This window comes from Marmota monax, unplaced genomic scaffold, assembly GCF_021218885.2.
Source record: "Marmota monax isolate L192 unplaced genomic scaffold, Marmota_monax_Labrador192_F-V1.1 WCK01_AAM20220418_F8-fsc00008, whole genome shotgun sequence".
Taxonomy (NCBI): domain Eukaryota; kingdom Metazoa; phylum Chordata; class Mammalia; order Rodentia; family Sciuridae; genus Marmota; species Marmota monax.
The window spans coordinates 9,445,901-9,464,117 of record NW_026694432.1 but is presented as its reverse complement, the minus strand read 5'-3'; the positions used below and the strand labels follow the sequence as shown (position 1 = coordinate 9,464,117).

Here is an 18,217-nt window from a genome sequence, read left to right as displayed (position 1 = left end):
TATATATATATATTTAATGGCAGCCTTAGCAAACTAATACATATCTCTTTAAACTTAAAACATGTATTCCAGAAAATAATGTAATTGTTTTCTGAGGCTCCTGCTATCACCTGAGGGCATCATTGATTTATTTTCCTACTTATTACTAATTTCACCAGAATGAAGTCTCAAAAGAGCAGGAAAGCGTGCATTCTGTGCTGCGTCCTAAGATCTTGTAAGGACGCGTGGCGGGTCACAAGCACCAGGACGAGAGCTGCTGGGCCAGTGAATGAACGCAGGACGCCAGGATTCCCCATCAACCTGCCGGCTTTGGGGGCCCAGCGGCCGGGCCGGGGCAACAAGGGGGTGGCCTCGTAGGTCGCCGCCCCCAGGGTCTGGGTGGCCGCGGACGCGAGCCCAGGCGCTCGGCGGCTTCCGGCTTCCGGGTGCTCGGGCGCGCGCTGGCTCCGGAGAGGGCGGGCAGTGGGTTGCGGAGCCGGGGCGAGACGCGCGGGCGTAGGTCCTGGACTGAGCGGATCCCGTTGGGTGGGCGGGCCGGCTGGGGCAGGGCAGCAGGCTGCGGGCATCGCTGGCCACCTGGAGGGCGCGTCCCGGGGCGCCCGCGCTGCAAGACGGGGCGCTCGGCCTCAGAGGCCGGGTGCACTTGGCTGTGGCCGCTGTCTCGGGCACTAAAGCCACAGTCGGCGCCGGTTCAGGGCGCCCTCCCATTCCAGCCCCAAAGCCGCCAGGGGTGCGGCTGGCAAAGCCACCCATCCTAGAGGGCCCTGGATGGAAATTTGGAAGAAAGCCTGGTCCAGTCCGGAGGCCGAGGGCCCTCCGGGCTTCGGAAGGACGTCTAGGCGAACGCTGGACGTTGTGGACGGTCCGTAAAAGGGTGGGAAAGAACAGAATCTATTACCACCCAGTCCTTCTCTAGAGACCTCTGCAGCAGAAAGGCTCTGGAGTGAGCGTCCCCACGTCCCAACCCTGGCCCTCCCGGCGTCCAAGGCCCACCTGGTGAGTACTCCTCTGCTGGTCTACCTCTCTTTTCCTGGCTGGCCTATATGGGAGACCTGTGAGGGTGCGCGTCATTAACCGCTTCTTAGGGACGAGTCCAAAGTTTCTGTACTTCCATAAGGAGTCCTTTTTTTTTTAATTTTTATTTTTTAGTTTTAGGTGGACACAATATCTTTATTTTTATATGGTGCTAAGGATCGAACCCAGCGCCCTGCGCATGCCAGGCGATTGCTTTACTGCTTGAGCCACATCCCCAGCCCATAGAGGTCCTTTTTTAATATTCAGGGGTAGGATATTTCCTATAATCTCCAGTCTCTAAGGACGCACGTAGTTAATAAGTCTCTTCTCCACCAACTTCAGAAAGTCGGGCCACCCGCCCCCGCCTTTTTAAAATATTTTAGTTGTAGATGGACACAGTATCTTTATTTATATATTATTATTTAAAAAATATTTTTTAGTTGTTGATAGACCTTTATTTTATTTATTTTTATGTAGGGCTGAGGATCGAACCCAGTGCCTCACACATGCAAGGCCAAGTGCGCTACCGCTGAGCCCCAACCCGGGCCCTCTTTATTTTTATGTGAGGCTGAGGATCAACCCAGTGCCTCACACATGCAAGGCAAGCGCTCTACCATTGAGCTACAACCCTAGCCTGGGCCACCCCCTTTTCCACCCAGCTGTTTTGAGGACTCCAGATACACTGGACCTGGTCATGGTGGAGGTACCTGCCTAGATGCCAGTGGTTGGATGAGTTGATTTGGGTTGTTTTCAAATCTGCTTGCTACCAATAATTCTGCAGGAGCCCTCGTTAAACTTAAAGTACTATATTTCTTCCATTTAAGTATTAACCCCTCTCCCAATTTAACATTTCTGAACCCAGGATGCATTTTATCAGTTGTTAGGCTTCATGGGTGATGATGTGTCTGTCACTGTTTGCCTCGGCTAAAACAGCTATGTGATTATTCCATCAGTTGAGATACTAAAAATGAACTTTACATGCATATTTCAAATTGTTTTTTAAAAATAACTTTAAAAATAATGGTATGACACAGCATAAAATAAAAGGTTTATAAGGGCTTGCTACAAAATGCAATTACTATTCCTATTTTATAGGTGAGCAAACTGAAGCACCTCAGTTTTCACTTCACAGAATTGAAGTGCCTCAGAGCTTTTGTTGGCTAGTGTCTGGGTTCTAGCCAGGCTGTCTGGTTTCAAAGCCTGTGTTGACTCCCAAATCTGGATCCAAGCAGAATATGCATGTAGCTTACAAGGTGGGAAATCAAGGCAGATGTTTGTGCATCTTTGGGTGTTTGCCTGTCTTTGTGTTTTTGTGGAATCGGGAGGTGGAAGCTACATTCAAGAAATCTGATTATACTTACTCTTGCATTGATGCCGCACCATTGTATTAGATCTTTTGCATTTTAAAATATATTTCTGCAGGTTCTGGAGTTCTGTCCATATGAAAGTGTTTCTGGATTTCTTTTTTCTTGTCTTTTGTTCCTCTAGAATGATTACAAAGCCATGTACTCAAACCAACTCACCTGACTGCCTCCCAAAAAATGGTGTCCAGTTTTCAGAGTTGTTAAAGTCACTCCAACCTCTAGGGTCCTCCAGGTCCTAGTCCTGCAGGGACATGCCAAAGCCCCGAGGGCAGAAGATTGCAGTCTGAGAAAGACCACGCAATTGCCAAGCCTCTCATTGGAGATTCTGGCAATTTCCTCACCAGAAGTGGACAACGCCAGTTGGTCGTGCATCATCATGCCTCAGCAGCTCCTGATCACCCTGCCCAAGGCCAGTACCTGGGTGAAGTTACACCATCCAAGGAAGGCCAAGGGGGAGGCGCCCTCATGGGAGGATGTGACTAAAATGTTTGAAGAAGAAGGTGAGAATAGACTGAAGGAGGGGGAAGAAGGAGGTCTCATTTATGTGAACAGATGTACTTCGTTGAGGTTGTTTCTTGGGGAGAAAATTGGAGGAAGGAAGGTCTTTCAGGGGGTTCACTCGTGCTGAGCTCGTGGCTTTTGGGAGTAGTCTAGCTGGGAGAGAAAATATTGGGCTCCCATCTCAGGCTCTTTTTCAATATGTGCTCCATGCTGCTCCCATCTCCTGGCATCAGATAAAATACATGAGGGGAAGCTAGAATAGAGTTGTTCCCCACCTCTGGCTCTTAAGTGTGGGAATGTGATTCACATGTAGAGGGATCAAAGGGTTCTGACTCTTAAGTCCTCCGAAGGGTTTTCCAGCTCAAGTTCTAGTCATTTTAGCCACTTATTGGTTAAAAATATTTAACCAATATTTTTGACAAGCATCAGATTTCCACCCCTCCCCCTCCGAGAGGCAGGAATAACATGCCTGATTCCTCTCATATTACCTTGAACTATGTGAATTAGGCAGGAAACATGTCTAAGACATACCCACCTTATTTAGTGGTCTGGTCAGGAGAAGATATATGGAGAGAGGAATTCATGTGTCTCATGTGATGTCCTCATACCTCTAATACTTCATATCCAGCCAGTATTTTTATTGTATTCCATCTATGTCAGACAGGGACTTTGGCTAAGCATCTTGAGAGATTGGGGGGCAGGGAGAAGAAGAAGAAGAATTATCTCTAAAGCTGATTATTAGTTGAAAGAGTAGATAGATATACGACCAGATCAAAATAATAGAAGATAGGCTAAGAAAAGCTCTTTTAGAATCCTGAGGAAATATAAATCAGATAGCATTGAGTTGAGTCTGGAAAAATATCTGAAGCTTTTTATAGAAGATTTGGAGGAAGTATAGAAAAGTGGGTACTTTGAAGAGAGGTTTAGAGAATGGGGACTATTTAGTCTAAATGAGGGTTAAGAATGTGAAGTGGGTGGTGTCCCAGGTATAAAGGTTGGTAGTTTGGAGGTAACCACTGCTGAGAAAATAAGCTTTGGGCAGATCATAGACTGCCTTGAAGTCCATGGTGAAATGTTTGAATTTTTTCTTTCTTATCTGTGGGAGACCCTTTGAGGATTTTAGAACAAAGAAGTGGCCTGAAAGATTTGTGCTTTTGACCATTGGGAAGTATCAATACCCAAAGCAACACACTGCAGGTCCTCCTCACTAAAGAGTTTTGGGCTCCTTTGAGTCATTCTAGATGTCCCCCCACCTTTTTTTTTTATTTTTTAGTTTTAGATGGACACAACACAATCTTCATTTTATTTTTATGTGGTGCTGAGGATTGAACCCAGTGCCTCAAGCATGCTAGGTGTGCACTCTACCACTGAGCCACAATCCTAGCCCTAGATGTCCCCTTTTGTGAATATTTTTTTGGGAAGAGTCAGTGGGTCTACAGAGCGTTCTTGCATTTGAGAGATTTGAGTAGATGCAAAATTCATAGTTCTTTTTGTTCCCTAGCTCTGCTGTCTCAGGATGCTGCTGAGACCCAGGAAGAAAGTTTAGAGGATGAATTGACCCCTGACCTCCTGACAGCAGAACCCCAGGTGGGTTGGAGCTTCCTCATTTTCTTAATAATGCTTCTTGTTTTTTAACCTGTCTGTTTTGGGAGAAGTGAGTGGGTTGAGACAAACAAGTTCAACTATGCAAATTGCTCTCATTCAGAAACTGAGCTTCTGTGGTGACAGTATCTCTGCTCATAGGGGCCTTCCTGCAACTCTTGTTTCTCACCAGCATCTTGATCTGATATTGTGCTATTTTTTGTAGAGAAAGCATAATGAGTGATATTTCCAGCTCCTAGAAACCAATGGATGTTACTTGGGATCTAAGATAAATGTCAATATAATATTCAAAATCCATAAGTGAGATGAAATTCTGACATTCTTAGTGATATATCCACATCACTGTGAACTCTGTAAGAGATGACCCTTGGCATAGTGAGAAGAAATGGCCACATCTTTGAAGTGGGGCAAAGCGCAGGAGCAGCTTTAAGAGCAGTTAGGATAGCATGTCAGAAATGGGGTCTTCACCATCTGGTGGAAACATGGGTAAAACAGAAGGAAATTAAAAGACTTTTACAGAGGTATTATTGGAGACAGAAGAGTTTTTTTTTTTTTAACATGTATTTTTTAGTTTTAGGTGGACACAATATCTTTATTTTACATCCAACCCAGTGCCTCATGCATGCTAGGCAAGCACTCTACCACTGAGCCACAACTCCAGCCCAACAGAAGAGTTTTAAGTAAAAAGAACTTTAAATCTGAATTTAGATGATATTGGATTTGATTTTATCTGATATTAGATGGTGCACAGTTTGATTTTCTCTCATCTTCCTTGCTTGGTGTCTAGGGCAATTTTTTTTCTTTTGGCTCTTTACAATCCATTTCCTTAGCTAAGAAATTTAGATGCTAATGTCTGCCTTCTAGGGTTAAAATTCATTCCAGTTATTTATGGTAATATGGAAGAAATCATAGTTAGTTAAATAATAGATTAATTATTTAAAGAATCATCTTTTCTCTACATTCCACATATCTGGAATCCCTCACTTCCTATATTTATCAAAAAGTAGATTCCTTAGCGATGGGAAAGGATTAAATTTTTTTTAAACTGAAGTATAAATGACATACAGGAAAATACATTTAGGAAATATATTCTATTTTGACATGTGCATGTACCCATGTAATCAAATTAATAAAGAGAACATTGCCTCCATCTCAGAAAATTCCTTCTTGTGCTTTCCAATTAGTACTCTGCTCCAGCCCTCATAAGGAATACATGAAATTTGTATTACTTATTATAACTGCATATAAATCCACAAATGTCTTTTTTAAAAAATATTTTTTAGTTGACACAATACCTTTATTTTTATGTGGTGCTGAGGATCGAACCAAATGCCTCACATGTGCTAGGTGAGCACTCTGCCACTGAGCCACAACCCCAGTCCCACAAATGTCTTAAAAGAGTTTAATTTAAAAAAAGAATATAGGGGCTGGGGTTGTGGCTTAGTGGTAGAGTGCAAGACCCTGGGTTCGATCCTCAGCACCACATAAAAATAAATAAGTGAAATAAAGGTATTGTTAAAAAAAAAGAATATATATTCTGTAATTGTTTATGGTATTCGATAAATATCAGTTAACTATTTGATGGTAATGTTCAAATCTTCTATATCCTTGATGAATTTTTGTCAGTTTTTATCAATTACTGAGAGGATATTAAAATCTATAATCATGAGGCTGGGGTTGTGGCTTAGTGGTAGAGCACTTGCCTTGCATGTGTGAGGCACTGGATTCGATTCTCAATGCTGCATGTAAATAAATGAATAAAATAAAGGTCCGTTAACAACTAAATAATTTTTTTAAAAAAATCTGTAATCATGATTTATCTGTATCTCTTTAGTTCTATCAACTTTTATTTATTTGAAGTCTGTCATCAGATGCATAAACACGATTGTTGTCTTCTTGTATTGATGCACTTATTATTATGAAATATCCCTCTGATTTATGGCCATACCATCCTGAATGCACCTGATCTTGTTTAAAATGTCCTCCTTTTTAAAAATTTTAAATTATAAATACATAACTTTTAAAAAATATCTTTATTTTTATTTGGTTTATTTTTATATGGTGCTGAGGATCAAACCCAGGGCCTCACGCATGCAAGGCAAGCACTCTACCTCTAAGCTGCAACCGCAGCCTTAAAATGTCCTCCTTTTTAAAACTATTGGTGTCTTTATAGTTAAAGTGTGACCTTCTTAAATGTGGGTGGGTCTTGCTAGTTTAGTCTATTTATAGTTAAAGTAATCATTATTATGGATGGGTCTAAGTGTAGGTTGTTCTTTGCTATTGTCCTTTCTGTTCTTTTTTTCGTTGTTCCTTCTCTCCTGCCTTCTTTTGGATTAAATTATTTCTGAGTATCCCATTTTATGTCCTCCAGTGACTTTTTTTTTTTTTTTGTATTAGGGATTGAACCCAGGTGTGCCTAACCACTGAACCACATCCCCTGCCCTTTTTATTTTATGTTTTTATTTTGAGACAGGGTCTTGCTAAGTTGCTTAGGGCCTCACTAAATTGCTGAGGCTGGCTTTGAACTTGTGATCCTCCTTGCCTCAGCCTCTCAAGCCACTGGGATTCAGGCATTTACCACCACACTTGGCCACTCCAGTGACTTTTAAGCTACATTTTTTTTTGTTTTTGTTTTAATGGTCATTCTATCATGGTATGCATTTTTAAATTTATTTCAGTTGCGTTGAATTAACATACGGCATCACGTGTTACTATGAAAACATATTTCCATTTACTGCTTCCTATTCTTTGTTCTGTCATCATCACGTATTCTACCTTATGTGTTACAAACCCCACAATACATTGTTTGCATTTTTGCAAAAGCAAAAAGATGGTAAATTGTCTTATTTAAAAATTAAGAAACCAGGTATGGTGGCACACACCTGTAATCCCATGAACTCAGGAGGCTGAGGCAGGAGGATCACAAGTTCTAGGCCAGCTTCAGCAATTTAGAAAGTCTCAAAATAAAAAATAAAAAGAAGAGCTGGGGGCTAGGCACAGTGACACATGCCTGTAATCCCAGTAATCCCAGTGACTCCAGAGGCTCAGGCAGGAGGAGGATCATAAATTCAAGGCCAGCCTCAGCAATTTAGCAAGACCTTATCTCAAAATAAAAAATAGAAAGGACTGGAGATGTAGTTAAGTGGTAGAGCACTCCTAGGTTCAATTCTTAGTTGAAAACCACAAAAGCAAAAAAATAACCTGAGTCTTTTGTATTTGCCTACTTACTAATTCAGGTACTCTTCATTTTTTAAACCTTTTGTTCCAAATTTCTGGAGTTTATTTCCCTTCAATCTGAAAAACGTTATCATGTCTTGTAGTGTAAGTGTTCTGGTGACCAATTTGTACAGTTTTTGTTAATCTAAACAGGCCTTAATATTTTCTCTTATTTGAGAATCCTCTATTGGATTTAGAATTCTAGGTTATTTTTTCTTTAAGTATTTTAAAAAGGTTCCATTATTTTTTAGCTTGTATTGTTTCTGATGAGGAGTTTCCTGTTATTCTTATCATTGTGTGATGTGTCTTTGTTTCATACCAATTTTTTTTATTGCTTTTTTTTGTTTCCCTTTTCTTACCATCTTTTCTCCTGATAGGCATTCATCTTGGACTAAACTCCACTTGGGTTCCAGATCTTTCGCCTGCTTTTACAATCTTCACCTTTATTTTGGTTATTCAGCAGTTTTGCTGTGATATACATAGGTGTGGGGTTTTTTTGGGGGGTGGGTAGGTGTTTATTTATCCCTTTCGGGGTTTGCTAAGCTTCTTGAATTTGTAAGTACCATCAGTTTAGAAGTTTTTCAGCTACTTTTTCTTTAAATATTTTGCTTTCTTCTTCTGAGGTTTCAATTATATCATTTGATATTAACCCACAATTTTTTTTTTCTCTTACTGCTCTAGTTTGACAATATCTATTGACTCATTTTTAAGTTTCACTGAGCTTGTCTTCATTTACCTTGTCTACTTTAAGGCCATTAAATGAATTTTTCATACATTGTATTTTTCATTTGTAGAATTTTTATTTCTTTTCTAGCATTTCCGTATCGCTCTAAAGTTATTTCCATCTCTTTATCCATTCTATCTGTATTTTATTGTAAATTCTTTAGCATATATTTAAATAATTGCTTTGAAGTTCTTATCTGATAATTTCAGTGACTGGATTATCTGTGTGTCTGTTTGTTTTGATTTTTATTTTCTTGATTATTGGTCATATTTCCCCCCTTGTTTACACATCTATTTATTTACTTGTTTGTTTAATTTTTTGGTACTGGGAATTGATCCCAGGGTCACTTAACCACTGAGCTACATTCCCAACCCTTTTAATTTTGAGACAGAGTCTCACTAAGTTGCTTAGGACCTTGCTCAATTAATGAAGCTGTCCTTGAAATTGGGATCCCCCTGCCCCAGCTTCCCAAGTTTCTGGAATTATAGGCATGTGCCACCACATCCAGTGTCTAATAATTAAAAAAAAAAAAAAACTATATATATAAAAACAGTGGAATATGAGGGGAGTGTGTGTGTATAGATAGATAGGTTTTTGTTTTGTTTTGTTTTATTGTATTTCTAAGATATTCTAAGTTCTTTCCTCTGTCAGTTGGTTAAGATGAGGGGCTGATTATTCTTATTCTTTCTGGAGCTGTGACTGAGCTCTGGCAGTGATACATCTTTAATTTGATTGAATTTTGCCTCATTGCCAATGCTTCTCACCACCACTAAGGGGCAGTCTTTTTTTTTTTTTTATCTTTCAGTATTTAAGCTAGGAAGGGGTTAGACTACAGTTCCAGACATTTGTCCATCTTGGACTAAACTCCATCTGGGCCCCAGAATTCAAGCTCAGCAAGAACGCATAGGTATTTGATGAAAGTATTGGGAGCAGAAGTGCCTGTCCTACCCCCATTCCCTACCCCTTCTGATCTCATCTTCTTCTACAGTCCCCTTCCCTAACCTACCTCCATCCATGCTCTTTACCTTCTGTTCCTCAAATAAGCTAAGAATGTTCTCACCAGGCGCCAGTGGCCTGTAATCCCAGGAGGATCTCGAGTTCAAAGACAGCCTCAGCAAAAGCAAGGTGTTAAGCAACTCAGTGAGACCCTGTCTCTAAATAAAATAGGAGTGGAAATGTGGCTCAGTGGTCAAGTGCCCCTGAGTTCAATCCCCAGTACCCGCTCTCCTGCCCACCAAAAAAAGAATGTTCTCATCTGAGGTTCTTTACACCTCCCTGGAATGCTCTCCCCACAGATTTCCTCATGGTTCTTCCTCACTGAATTCATCTCTCTGGCCAAATATCATCCTTTAAAAGCAACTTTCTATAAGTACCCTACACAAAAGATCATTTTTACACTCACTTTGGGTCTCCCTATTTCCTCTGATCTGCTTAATTTTTTCTAAGGCATGTATGATCATATGTCCTACATATTTAAGTATTTACAGTAATTTCAAAACAGATCCAGGGAGGCCCCTGGTAAAATTAGTTTGGAATCTCCCAAAACTTTGAAAATGTCAGAAATCCTTGGACTCTACTGAAAAGGAATGTTTGATGTTCTAGGAACTGTTGACCTTCAAGGACATATTTGTGGACTTTACCCAGGAGGAGTGGGGGCATTTGGCCCCTACTCACCGGAATTTGTACCGGGATGTGATGCTGGAGAACTACAGGAATCTGGTGTCAGTGGGTAAGGATGGGTCATTCATATATCCAGAAACCTGCCCATTATAGAATAGTCATTATTTCTAAATTATCAATATTGTAAATTCTTTGGAGACTTGGCCTTGGGTTCTGCATTAAAGATGTATTATTCCTTTGAAAACCAAGCCAGGGCAGATATGATTCCTTGGGGATCAGCTTTACTTTATAGAGCTAGAATAGAAAGACATGCCCCTTCCCATTCTCAGAGCCCCTGAATACCAGAACACTAGAACTAAATTCTAAGGATGGTACTTAGACATAAATATAAATATTCATATTCTTTCTCTTTTACTTCATATGCAGGATATCAGTTTTCCAAGCCTAGTGTGATTTCCCAGTTGGAGAAAGGAGAAGAGCCATGGATGATACAGAAAGAAGGCCCCAGAAATGATGTTTCAGGTAAGACCAAGGGAGATGATAGCTTTTAGTATGTGGGTTAGTCCTCAGGCCCTCCCAGGCGGCCAGGAACGCTCCGGCTACTGGACAAGGGATGCACTAAACCTAATTTTACCCCTCTCTCTTCACTGAGCCCTTGCAAAAGTCTCTCAATAATATGATTATTGGTCATATTTTCCCACTGTTTACACATAAACCACAATTTATTCATTTTTCTGTTGTTATACTATATTGTTTCCAATTGTCCTCAGTAAGGTTAAAGTTGATTTTCCTTCTTTCTCCAGTATCCTAAGTCCTGCCCACCTAAAGCTCTTTCCTCTAAGTAGTCAGATGTATGTGGTCTCTCCACAGAAAACAGATCTCTTTTCAGGTCTGTACAAATCTTTAATTTTCTCTCTTCCACTCTATTTCCACTTTTCCCCACATTTTATTTTCCAGTTCCAGTTTTCATCTCTTTTTAATTTACCTGTCTTAATTTTTGGTAATAGCTACTTCATGAATAATCCTGTAAGAGAAATTAGCACAGGATTCCTTCTCGCCCAATCCAGTAGCAATTTTCCTGAACTTCACTTTTATTATGAAAAATTTTAGACATTTTGAAAGCCATAGAGAACATTATAACACATTTCTATGTAACCTCCATCCAGATTAAGAAATAAAAGTTGGGGCTGGGGATGTGGCTCAAGCGGTAGCGCGCTCACCTAGCATGCGTGCGGCCCGGGTTCGATCCTCAGCACCACATACAAACAAAGATGTTGTGTCTGCCGAAAACTAAACAATAAATATTTAAAAAAAAAAAAAAGAAGTAAAAGTTGAAGCCCTGCTGTTCCTCTCCCACCTTTCAAAATAACCACTCTTCTGTTTAAATATTACTGTTGCCATTTGTCTTCTTACTTTCATTACATACATATATCCCTAAAACAACAGCATTGTTTTACACATTCTTCAAATAAATGATTTATGTACTTTCCTTGCATCTTTTAAAAATATTTATTTTTTAGTTGTAGTTGGACACAATACCTTTATTTCACTTGTTTATTTTTATGAGATGCTGAGGATCGAACCCAGGGTCTCGCACGTGCGAGGCGAGCGCTCTACCTCTTGAGCCACAACCCCAGCCCTTTCCTTGCATTTTTTAAAAAATATTTTTTAGTTGTTAATGTATCTTTATTTTTTATTTATTTATATGCAGTGCTGAGGATCGAACTCAGTGCCTCACACATGCCAGGCAAGTGCTCTGCCACTGAGCCATAACCCCAGTTCCCTTTCCTTGCTTTTCTTGTTCAACACTGTTGATGTTACTCTATGTTGTTCTAGTTTATTCATTTCCATTGAATTAATAAACCACAATTTATTCATTTTTCTGTTGGTATACTATGTTGTTTCCAATTTGGAGATTACAGAGATGCTGCAGTCTACTTTTGTGCACATAACTGCTCATATATGTATTCAAATATTTTTTCAAGGTAGTTGGTAGAGCAAAATTTCTGGGTAATGGGATATATATGCCTTCATTTTACAAGTTATTACCAAGTTCCTCTTCAAAGCAGTGTCACCAATTTGTATTCCTGTCATCAGGTTTTGAAAGTTCCCAGAACTTAGCATTTCTATCAATACTTGGCACTGTCAAACTTGAAAATTTTTGTAAATTCAGTTGGGTGAATATGATATTATTTCTTTCATTTTCCTAATTAGTTATGAGAGGAAGCATATTCTCATGTTTGTTGAACATCCATCCAAGATTCCTTCTCTGTAAATTACCTATTATATCCTTTGCCAATTTTTCTATTATTTATATTTATTAAAATTAGTTTTTAGAAAAATGTGTGTGTGTATTCTGGATACTAATCGTTCATAGCTTTGTTTTATAAATGTTTTATCTCAGCCAGTGACCCATCTTTCATTTTGAAAAAATAATGTCTTTGGCTAAGCACGGTATTGCATATCCATATTCCCAACGTTTTGGAGGTTGAGGCAAGAGGATCACAAGTTCAAAGCCAGTCTTAGCAACTTAGCCAAGCCCTAAGCAACTTAGTGAGACTATCTCAAAATAAAAAAGGGCTGGATAAGGCTGGGGTTGTAGCTCAGTGGTAGAGTGCTTGCCTAGTGTACATGAGGCACTGGGTTTGATCCTCAGCTCCACATAAAAATAAATAAATAAAATAAAGGTATTGTGTCCACCTACAACTAAAAATAATTAAAAAGGTGGGGGGACTGGGGATATGGCTCAGTGTAGCTCAGTGGTTAAGTGCCCCTGGTTCAATCCCCGATACCAATCAATCAATCAATAAATAAATAAAATGTCTTTTAAAGGATATGTATTATTAAATTTAATTTTACTTAATTTATTAGTTTTTTTCTGTGTGCTTTTTATTATGTAAGATACCCTTTTCTGCCCCGTTATCCTCCATTATACTATATGTAGATGATATATTCCTTTATACTCCTATATTTTTAGAAAAGTTTTTTAGTTGTAAATGGGCAGAATACCTTTGTTTTATTAATTTTTATGTGGTGCTGAGGATTGAACCCAGTGCCACACACACACACTAGCCAAGCACTCTACCACTGAGCACAACCACAGCACCTGTCTGTATTTTTAAAGTTTTGCTTTTCATATTTGTTTGAAATTCATCTGGAATTTATTTTATATATGAGATTTAAAAAAAAGTCTAATTTAACTTTTTCTACATGGACATTTAGTCCAGGAACCATTTGTTGGATAATTGGTGCAGCTCTGTCACATGTCAAGTTTCTATGCTTAGGTCTATTTCTAGGCTCTTTTGCTGGGGGTACTGGGTATTGAACTTGAGGGCACTCGACCACTGAACCACATCCCCAGCCCTATTTTGTATTTTATTTAGAGACAGGGTCTCACTGAATTGCTTCGCACCTCGCTTTTGCTAAGGCTGGCTTTGAACTCACAAACCTTCTGCCTCAGCCTCCCAAACTGCTGAGATTATGGGAGTGCACCACTGCGTCTGGCTATTTCTGGGCTCGTTCTGTTCCATTTCATTTTAAAAATTTTCTATCCCTACTCTAATTCCAGGCTGTCTTCCTTTACTGTATTCCATAATGAGACCTATTATCTAGTAGAAGTAGAGTACCCACTTCGTTTCTTAAAATTGCCCTGGCTATTACTGAACCCCTTGCTTTTGCATATGAATTATATAATCATTGCATTAAATGACAGACACAAATGCTGTGTTGCCATTTTTATTGAAACAGAATCAAATATCTAGATCAATCTTGAGAAGATTAACATTATTATGATATTGAATCCTACTATCCAGGAACATGACATATTTTTCCATTTATTGGTATTTATTATAAATTTTTGTTCATTAAAGTTTTAGGATTTTCTCCATAAAGGTCTTGTACATATTTCATATTATTGTTAAAATTCATTCTGGAAGTTGTGCATTTTATTGCTATTATAGGATATATATATATATATATATATATATATATATATATAAAATTTAATATTTAGTTTTTAGTTTTAGGTGGACACAATATCTTTATTTTATTTTTACGTGGTATTGAGGATCAAGCCCAGCGCCCCACACATGCCAGGCGAGCGTGCTACTGCTTGAGCCACATCCCCAGCCCATAGATGATATATTTTTAAAAATTGTTTTCTGCTTGTTGCTTGTGTGTAATAACACAATTTATTTTTAATATTGACTTTTTATAGGCAGCCCACCTTGTTTCACTCTGTTATAAATTCTAATAATTGTATATTGTCCTGTGGTTTCTCTTCTGCAACTTGTAATAATGAAAACAATAGGAGATAAGGGAATCACTAGGTGGTACAACACTTCATTAGCATGTGCAAGACCCTGGGTTCTCTCCCCACCACCACCACAAAACAAAACAAAATACCAAAAGAAGAAAATAATAATAAAAGGTACCCTGAATGTCCTTGCCCTGATTCTGGATGAAATCTCAAAGAGGTCTAATAGATGGTCCAGTCTCTAACATGAACAATCTTGATTTTAGTAAAATATTTATTGAATTCAGTGAAATAGTAAAACTCCCAATATCATTCAGAGTTAAATTTTGGTTTTTCCTTTTCTGTGGGCCTGCTTCAGGCCTGAATACTAAATTGGGGAGGGGTACACAGATGGCTTCTTTTCTCTTTCCCTATTGTCTTCTCTTCTTCCTCCCCTATTCCCGACCAGAATCAGGGACCTGAAGAACATAGACTTTGTTATGCTTCTATTCATTTATAATTTGGAATGTAAAAGCACTAATGATTATTCTGTGTTGACCAGGTTAAAGGATATTTTCCTGGAACCTAGCAGCAGTAGCAATACAACTGTCTGGGTTTCTTACATAAATAACATTTTTTTTGCATAAATAACATTTCCATGGATGTATTAATATCTCAGGAAGCAGAACTAAATACATACAAATACAAGTTTTAATAAAGGACAGTGTAATGTTCTTGTGCATATTCTTAGTTTAAACCCTAGTCTTTGAACCAGTGTCTCTTCTGATTCTGCTGAAATGGGGAGAGGAACATTTTATCTTTCTGAGATTGTTTTCCAAAAATAGTGTCAATGAAAAAAAATATATTCATAAAGACACAGCTTTGAAATTTTATTACTTATTAGTAATGGAATTGGTATTTATTGGTACTAAATAGTACTAATAGTTCATTAGAATTATCAGAAATAACAGTACTAAAAAACTCTAGTTTTACTACAAATGAATGACACATTTAATCTGTTCACTGTTTCTTAAATTTTATTTCCCATTACCTCTCCGGTTGCATAACCATATATAAATATAGTCAAAAGCTCATGTGCTTTATGTATTGTTGCCTAAATCTCCATCGTATTCCCATTACTGTAATTAATTAAAAAAAACACGGTGAAGATGAGTTATTTGCATCTTTTCATTTATTTCAGACTCAAAGAGTAAAACAGAAACCAATGAGTCAACTGCAAATAATGACATTTCCCAGGAACATTTGTATCATGACATTATGATGGAAAGGTTCATAAGGGATGATATCATTTATTCCACATTGAAAAAAGTTTCCAGATATGATGATGTGTTAGAAAAGCACAAGGAAACCTGTGGAAGAAATGTGAGACAAGCCATTTTGACCCACAAGAAGAGAGTCCAAGATGTTCACAAATACGGGGAAACTATTGTGAGTTCAAATATTTTGGAACAGAAGCATCATAAATGTGACACACCTAGAAAGAGGAAAAAATACAAATTAGATTTGATTAATCATCCAATAAGTTGCATAAGAGCAAAAATCTATGAATGTAATATATGTGAAAAAATGTTCAAACAACCCAATCATCTTACTGAACACATGAGAATTCATACTGGCGAGAAGCCTTTCAGATGTAAGGAATGTGGAAGGGCCTTTAGTCAAAGTGCATCTCTTAATACACACCAGAGGATCCATACTGGTGAGAAACCCTTCGAATGTGAGGAGTGTGGCAAAGCCTTCAGACATCGCTCATCTCTTAATCAGCATCATAGAACTCACACTGGGGAGAAGCCTTATGTATGTGACAAATGTCAGAAAGCTTTCAGCCAGAACATTAGCTTGACCCAACATCTAAAGACTCATTCTGGAGAGAAACCTTTTACTTGCAACGAATGTGGGAAAACCTTTCGACAGGTTAGACACCTTAGTGAACACGTAAGAATTCATACTGGGGAGAAGCCCTATGCATGTACTGCATGTTGTAAGACCTTTAGTCATAGAGCATATCTAACACATCACCAGAGAATACATACTGGTGAAAGACCCTACAAATGTAAGGAATGTGGAAAAGCATTTAGACAGAGGATACATCTTAACAACCATAAAACTGTCCATACGGGAGTGAAAGCATATGAATGCAACCGCTGTGGGAAAGCCTACAGGCATGATTCATCCTTTAAGAAACATCAGAGACATCACACTGGAGAAAAACCTTACGAATGTAATGAATGTGGAAAATCCTTCAGCTATAATTCATCACTTAGTCGACACCATGAAATACACAGGCGGAATGCCTTCCAAAGTAATGTGTAAAAAAATATTTATTTGATGAGAACAAAAGCCACATCTGAATCAGTGATTCTTAGCTTTAAAATTTCAGGACTCAAATAAATTTGAGAAGTTGATTTAATGATGGTAACTTTAAATTTTGCCTGTTGTGTAAATAAACATTACATTAATACCTACTGACACTTCTATACAAAATACTTAAAATATGGTTCTTCAAATTAAATAAATTAAGTATCATGAAATATTTACAACATAATTTTTCCTGATTTCATGGTGGATTAATAAATTATTTCCTCATGGGAATTCACTGATTTACAGTCCAGCATTTGGGAAATACTGTCTAAAATACCACCACTCTTATTTTTTAGATTAAAAATTTTTTTTCCCATGGGGAAAGTGTTCACATGATATGAAGTTCAGAAAGTACAGTTATATACAATGAAAAGCCTCCTCCACCCATTTCCCACCACATAATTCTGTTACCTAGAGGCAACCATTTTTTATAACTTTTTTGTGCACCCTTGCAGATTTTTATCTACAATCAAAATAATGCAAATATACTTTTCCTTTTTAAACATAAACAGCAGCCTCCTGTACAAAAACACCTGCGCATTACTTTTATTACTTAATATATCATGGGGGTCACTCCACTATATAAGGCACTGAATCATTCTTTTTTAGAGCTGCTTAATATTTCATGTATGAATATATTTTAGCCAGTTCACTATGGATTGACTTGGGTTATTTCTAATTGTTTATACAATTGCAATGAATAGCTCTACATATGTTCATTACACATGTAAATTTTATAGGTAGGGCAAATTCCTAGAACTGGGATTTCTACACCTGGGGGGTATGTATTAGCAAACAGTCCTTCACAGAGCTTGGACCAATTTATTTGATTTCTAGCAAAATGCAAAACTAAAAGAGCCTTCTTTGAGGCTGAAGCATCTCCTGGACCAGTTGCTTTGTCAGCCATCAAAGAAGCATCATTCTATATTTTGACACATGGCCTATAATTACTAGCTGAGCTATATCTCTCAGAAACAGCAACACTTGCCATCTCCAGCTCCAGTAAGGAAACCTTATCTTTATTTCAGCTAAAGGAGAAGGCATCTTTCCAACAATTGCTTCACTCTTTGACTTTTGAGCCTGGTACCTCCCTTTAAAGAGATTGGACTACTTACCTTGATGAATATAATATTGGCTGCAACCCCTCCACCTGGAAGGGGGACGAACTGACAGTCAAGGAAGGGTACTTAATGGCAGGGTCTACCATGGATGACTGACTGACTGTACATTGTGTAGCATTTTACAGGACGATTCTGTTAGCAAATTTAACACATGGAGGGAGACAGGAGGGACGTGACTTTCTAGTTAAAAAGCATTAACGAATGAGAATTACTTAACATTGCTTTTTAGATTATGAAAGATGAACACCAAGGCCAAGACCTGTAATTCTGTGCTTAGTTTTCAGTGTTTTAGTGATTCTGTGTCAATGAATTTTCTTTTAGCTCTCACCACCCAACCACTACTCCATTTATAATCTAGACCTTGTCAGGATCCTCTATTATATATAGTCCTACCTTTTAGTTTCATTTCCCATTTACTTTTCTGCTTCCCATATGGGCT

The 18,217-nt window shown here is 38.4% G+C and overlaps 2 protein-coding genes across 4 annotated transcripts in view; both read left to right on the top strand.

Annotated features, from left to right (window-relative positions):
• The first annotated feature begins 529 nt into the window (after positions 1-529).
• Zfp69 (ZFP69 zinc finger protein) lies at positions 530-16,827 on the top strand. 3 transcript variants are annotated; one of them, XM_058570856.1, is made up of 7 exons: positions 530-996; positions 1,492-1,717; positions 2,503-2,878; positions 4,381-4,466; positions 10,024-10,150; positions 10,468-10,563; positions 15,477-16,827. In XM_058570856.1, the coding sequence occupies exons 3-7, from the start codon at positions 2,755-2,757 to the stop codon at positions 16,607-16,609; spliced, it is 1,566 nt and encodes a 521-aa protein (XP_058426839.1). In that variant the 5' UTR covers positions 530-996; positions 1,492-1,717; positions 2,503-2,754; the 3' UTR covers positions 16,610-16,827. The 3 variants fall into 3 exon arrangements, with proteins under 3 accessions (XP_058426839.1, XP_046324585.1, XP_046324587.1); XM_046468629.2 differs by lacking the exon at positions 1,492-1,717; XM_046468631.2 differs by lacking the exons at positions 530-996; positions 1,492-1,717 and adding an exon at positions 2,105-2,267.
• Positions 10,521-18,217, top strand: part of Exo5 (exonuclease 5) — a 65,071-nt gene continuing 57,374 nt past the window's right edge. The window contains exon 1 of the mRNA XM_046468634.2: positions 10,521-10,563. The gene's annotated coding sequence lies outside the window, so the exon portion shown is untranslated. The remainder of the gene's footprint in view (positions 10,564-18,217) is intronic.

What these genes read in the sequence shown, in the direction of transcription:
- Zfp69 (XM_046468629.2), top strand. Translation starts at nt 2,755, where the DNA reads ATGCCTCAGCAGCTCCTGATCACCCTGCCCAAGGCCAGTACCTGGGTG. An exon ending in TCCTGACAGCAGAACCCCAG is followed by an intron (nt 4,467 to 10,023) that starts GTGGGTTGGAGC and finishes TTGATGTTCTAG; the next exon opens with GAACTGTTGACCTTCAAGGA. An exon ending in CAGGAATCTGGTGTCAGTGG is followed by an intron (nt 10,151 to 10,467) that starts GTAAGGATGGGT and finishes CTTCATATGCAG; the next exon opens with GATATCAGTTTTCCAAGCCT.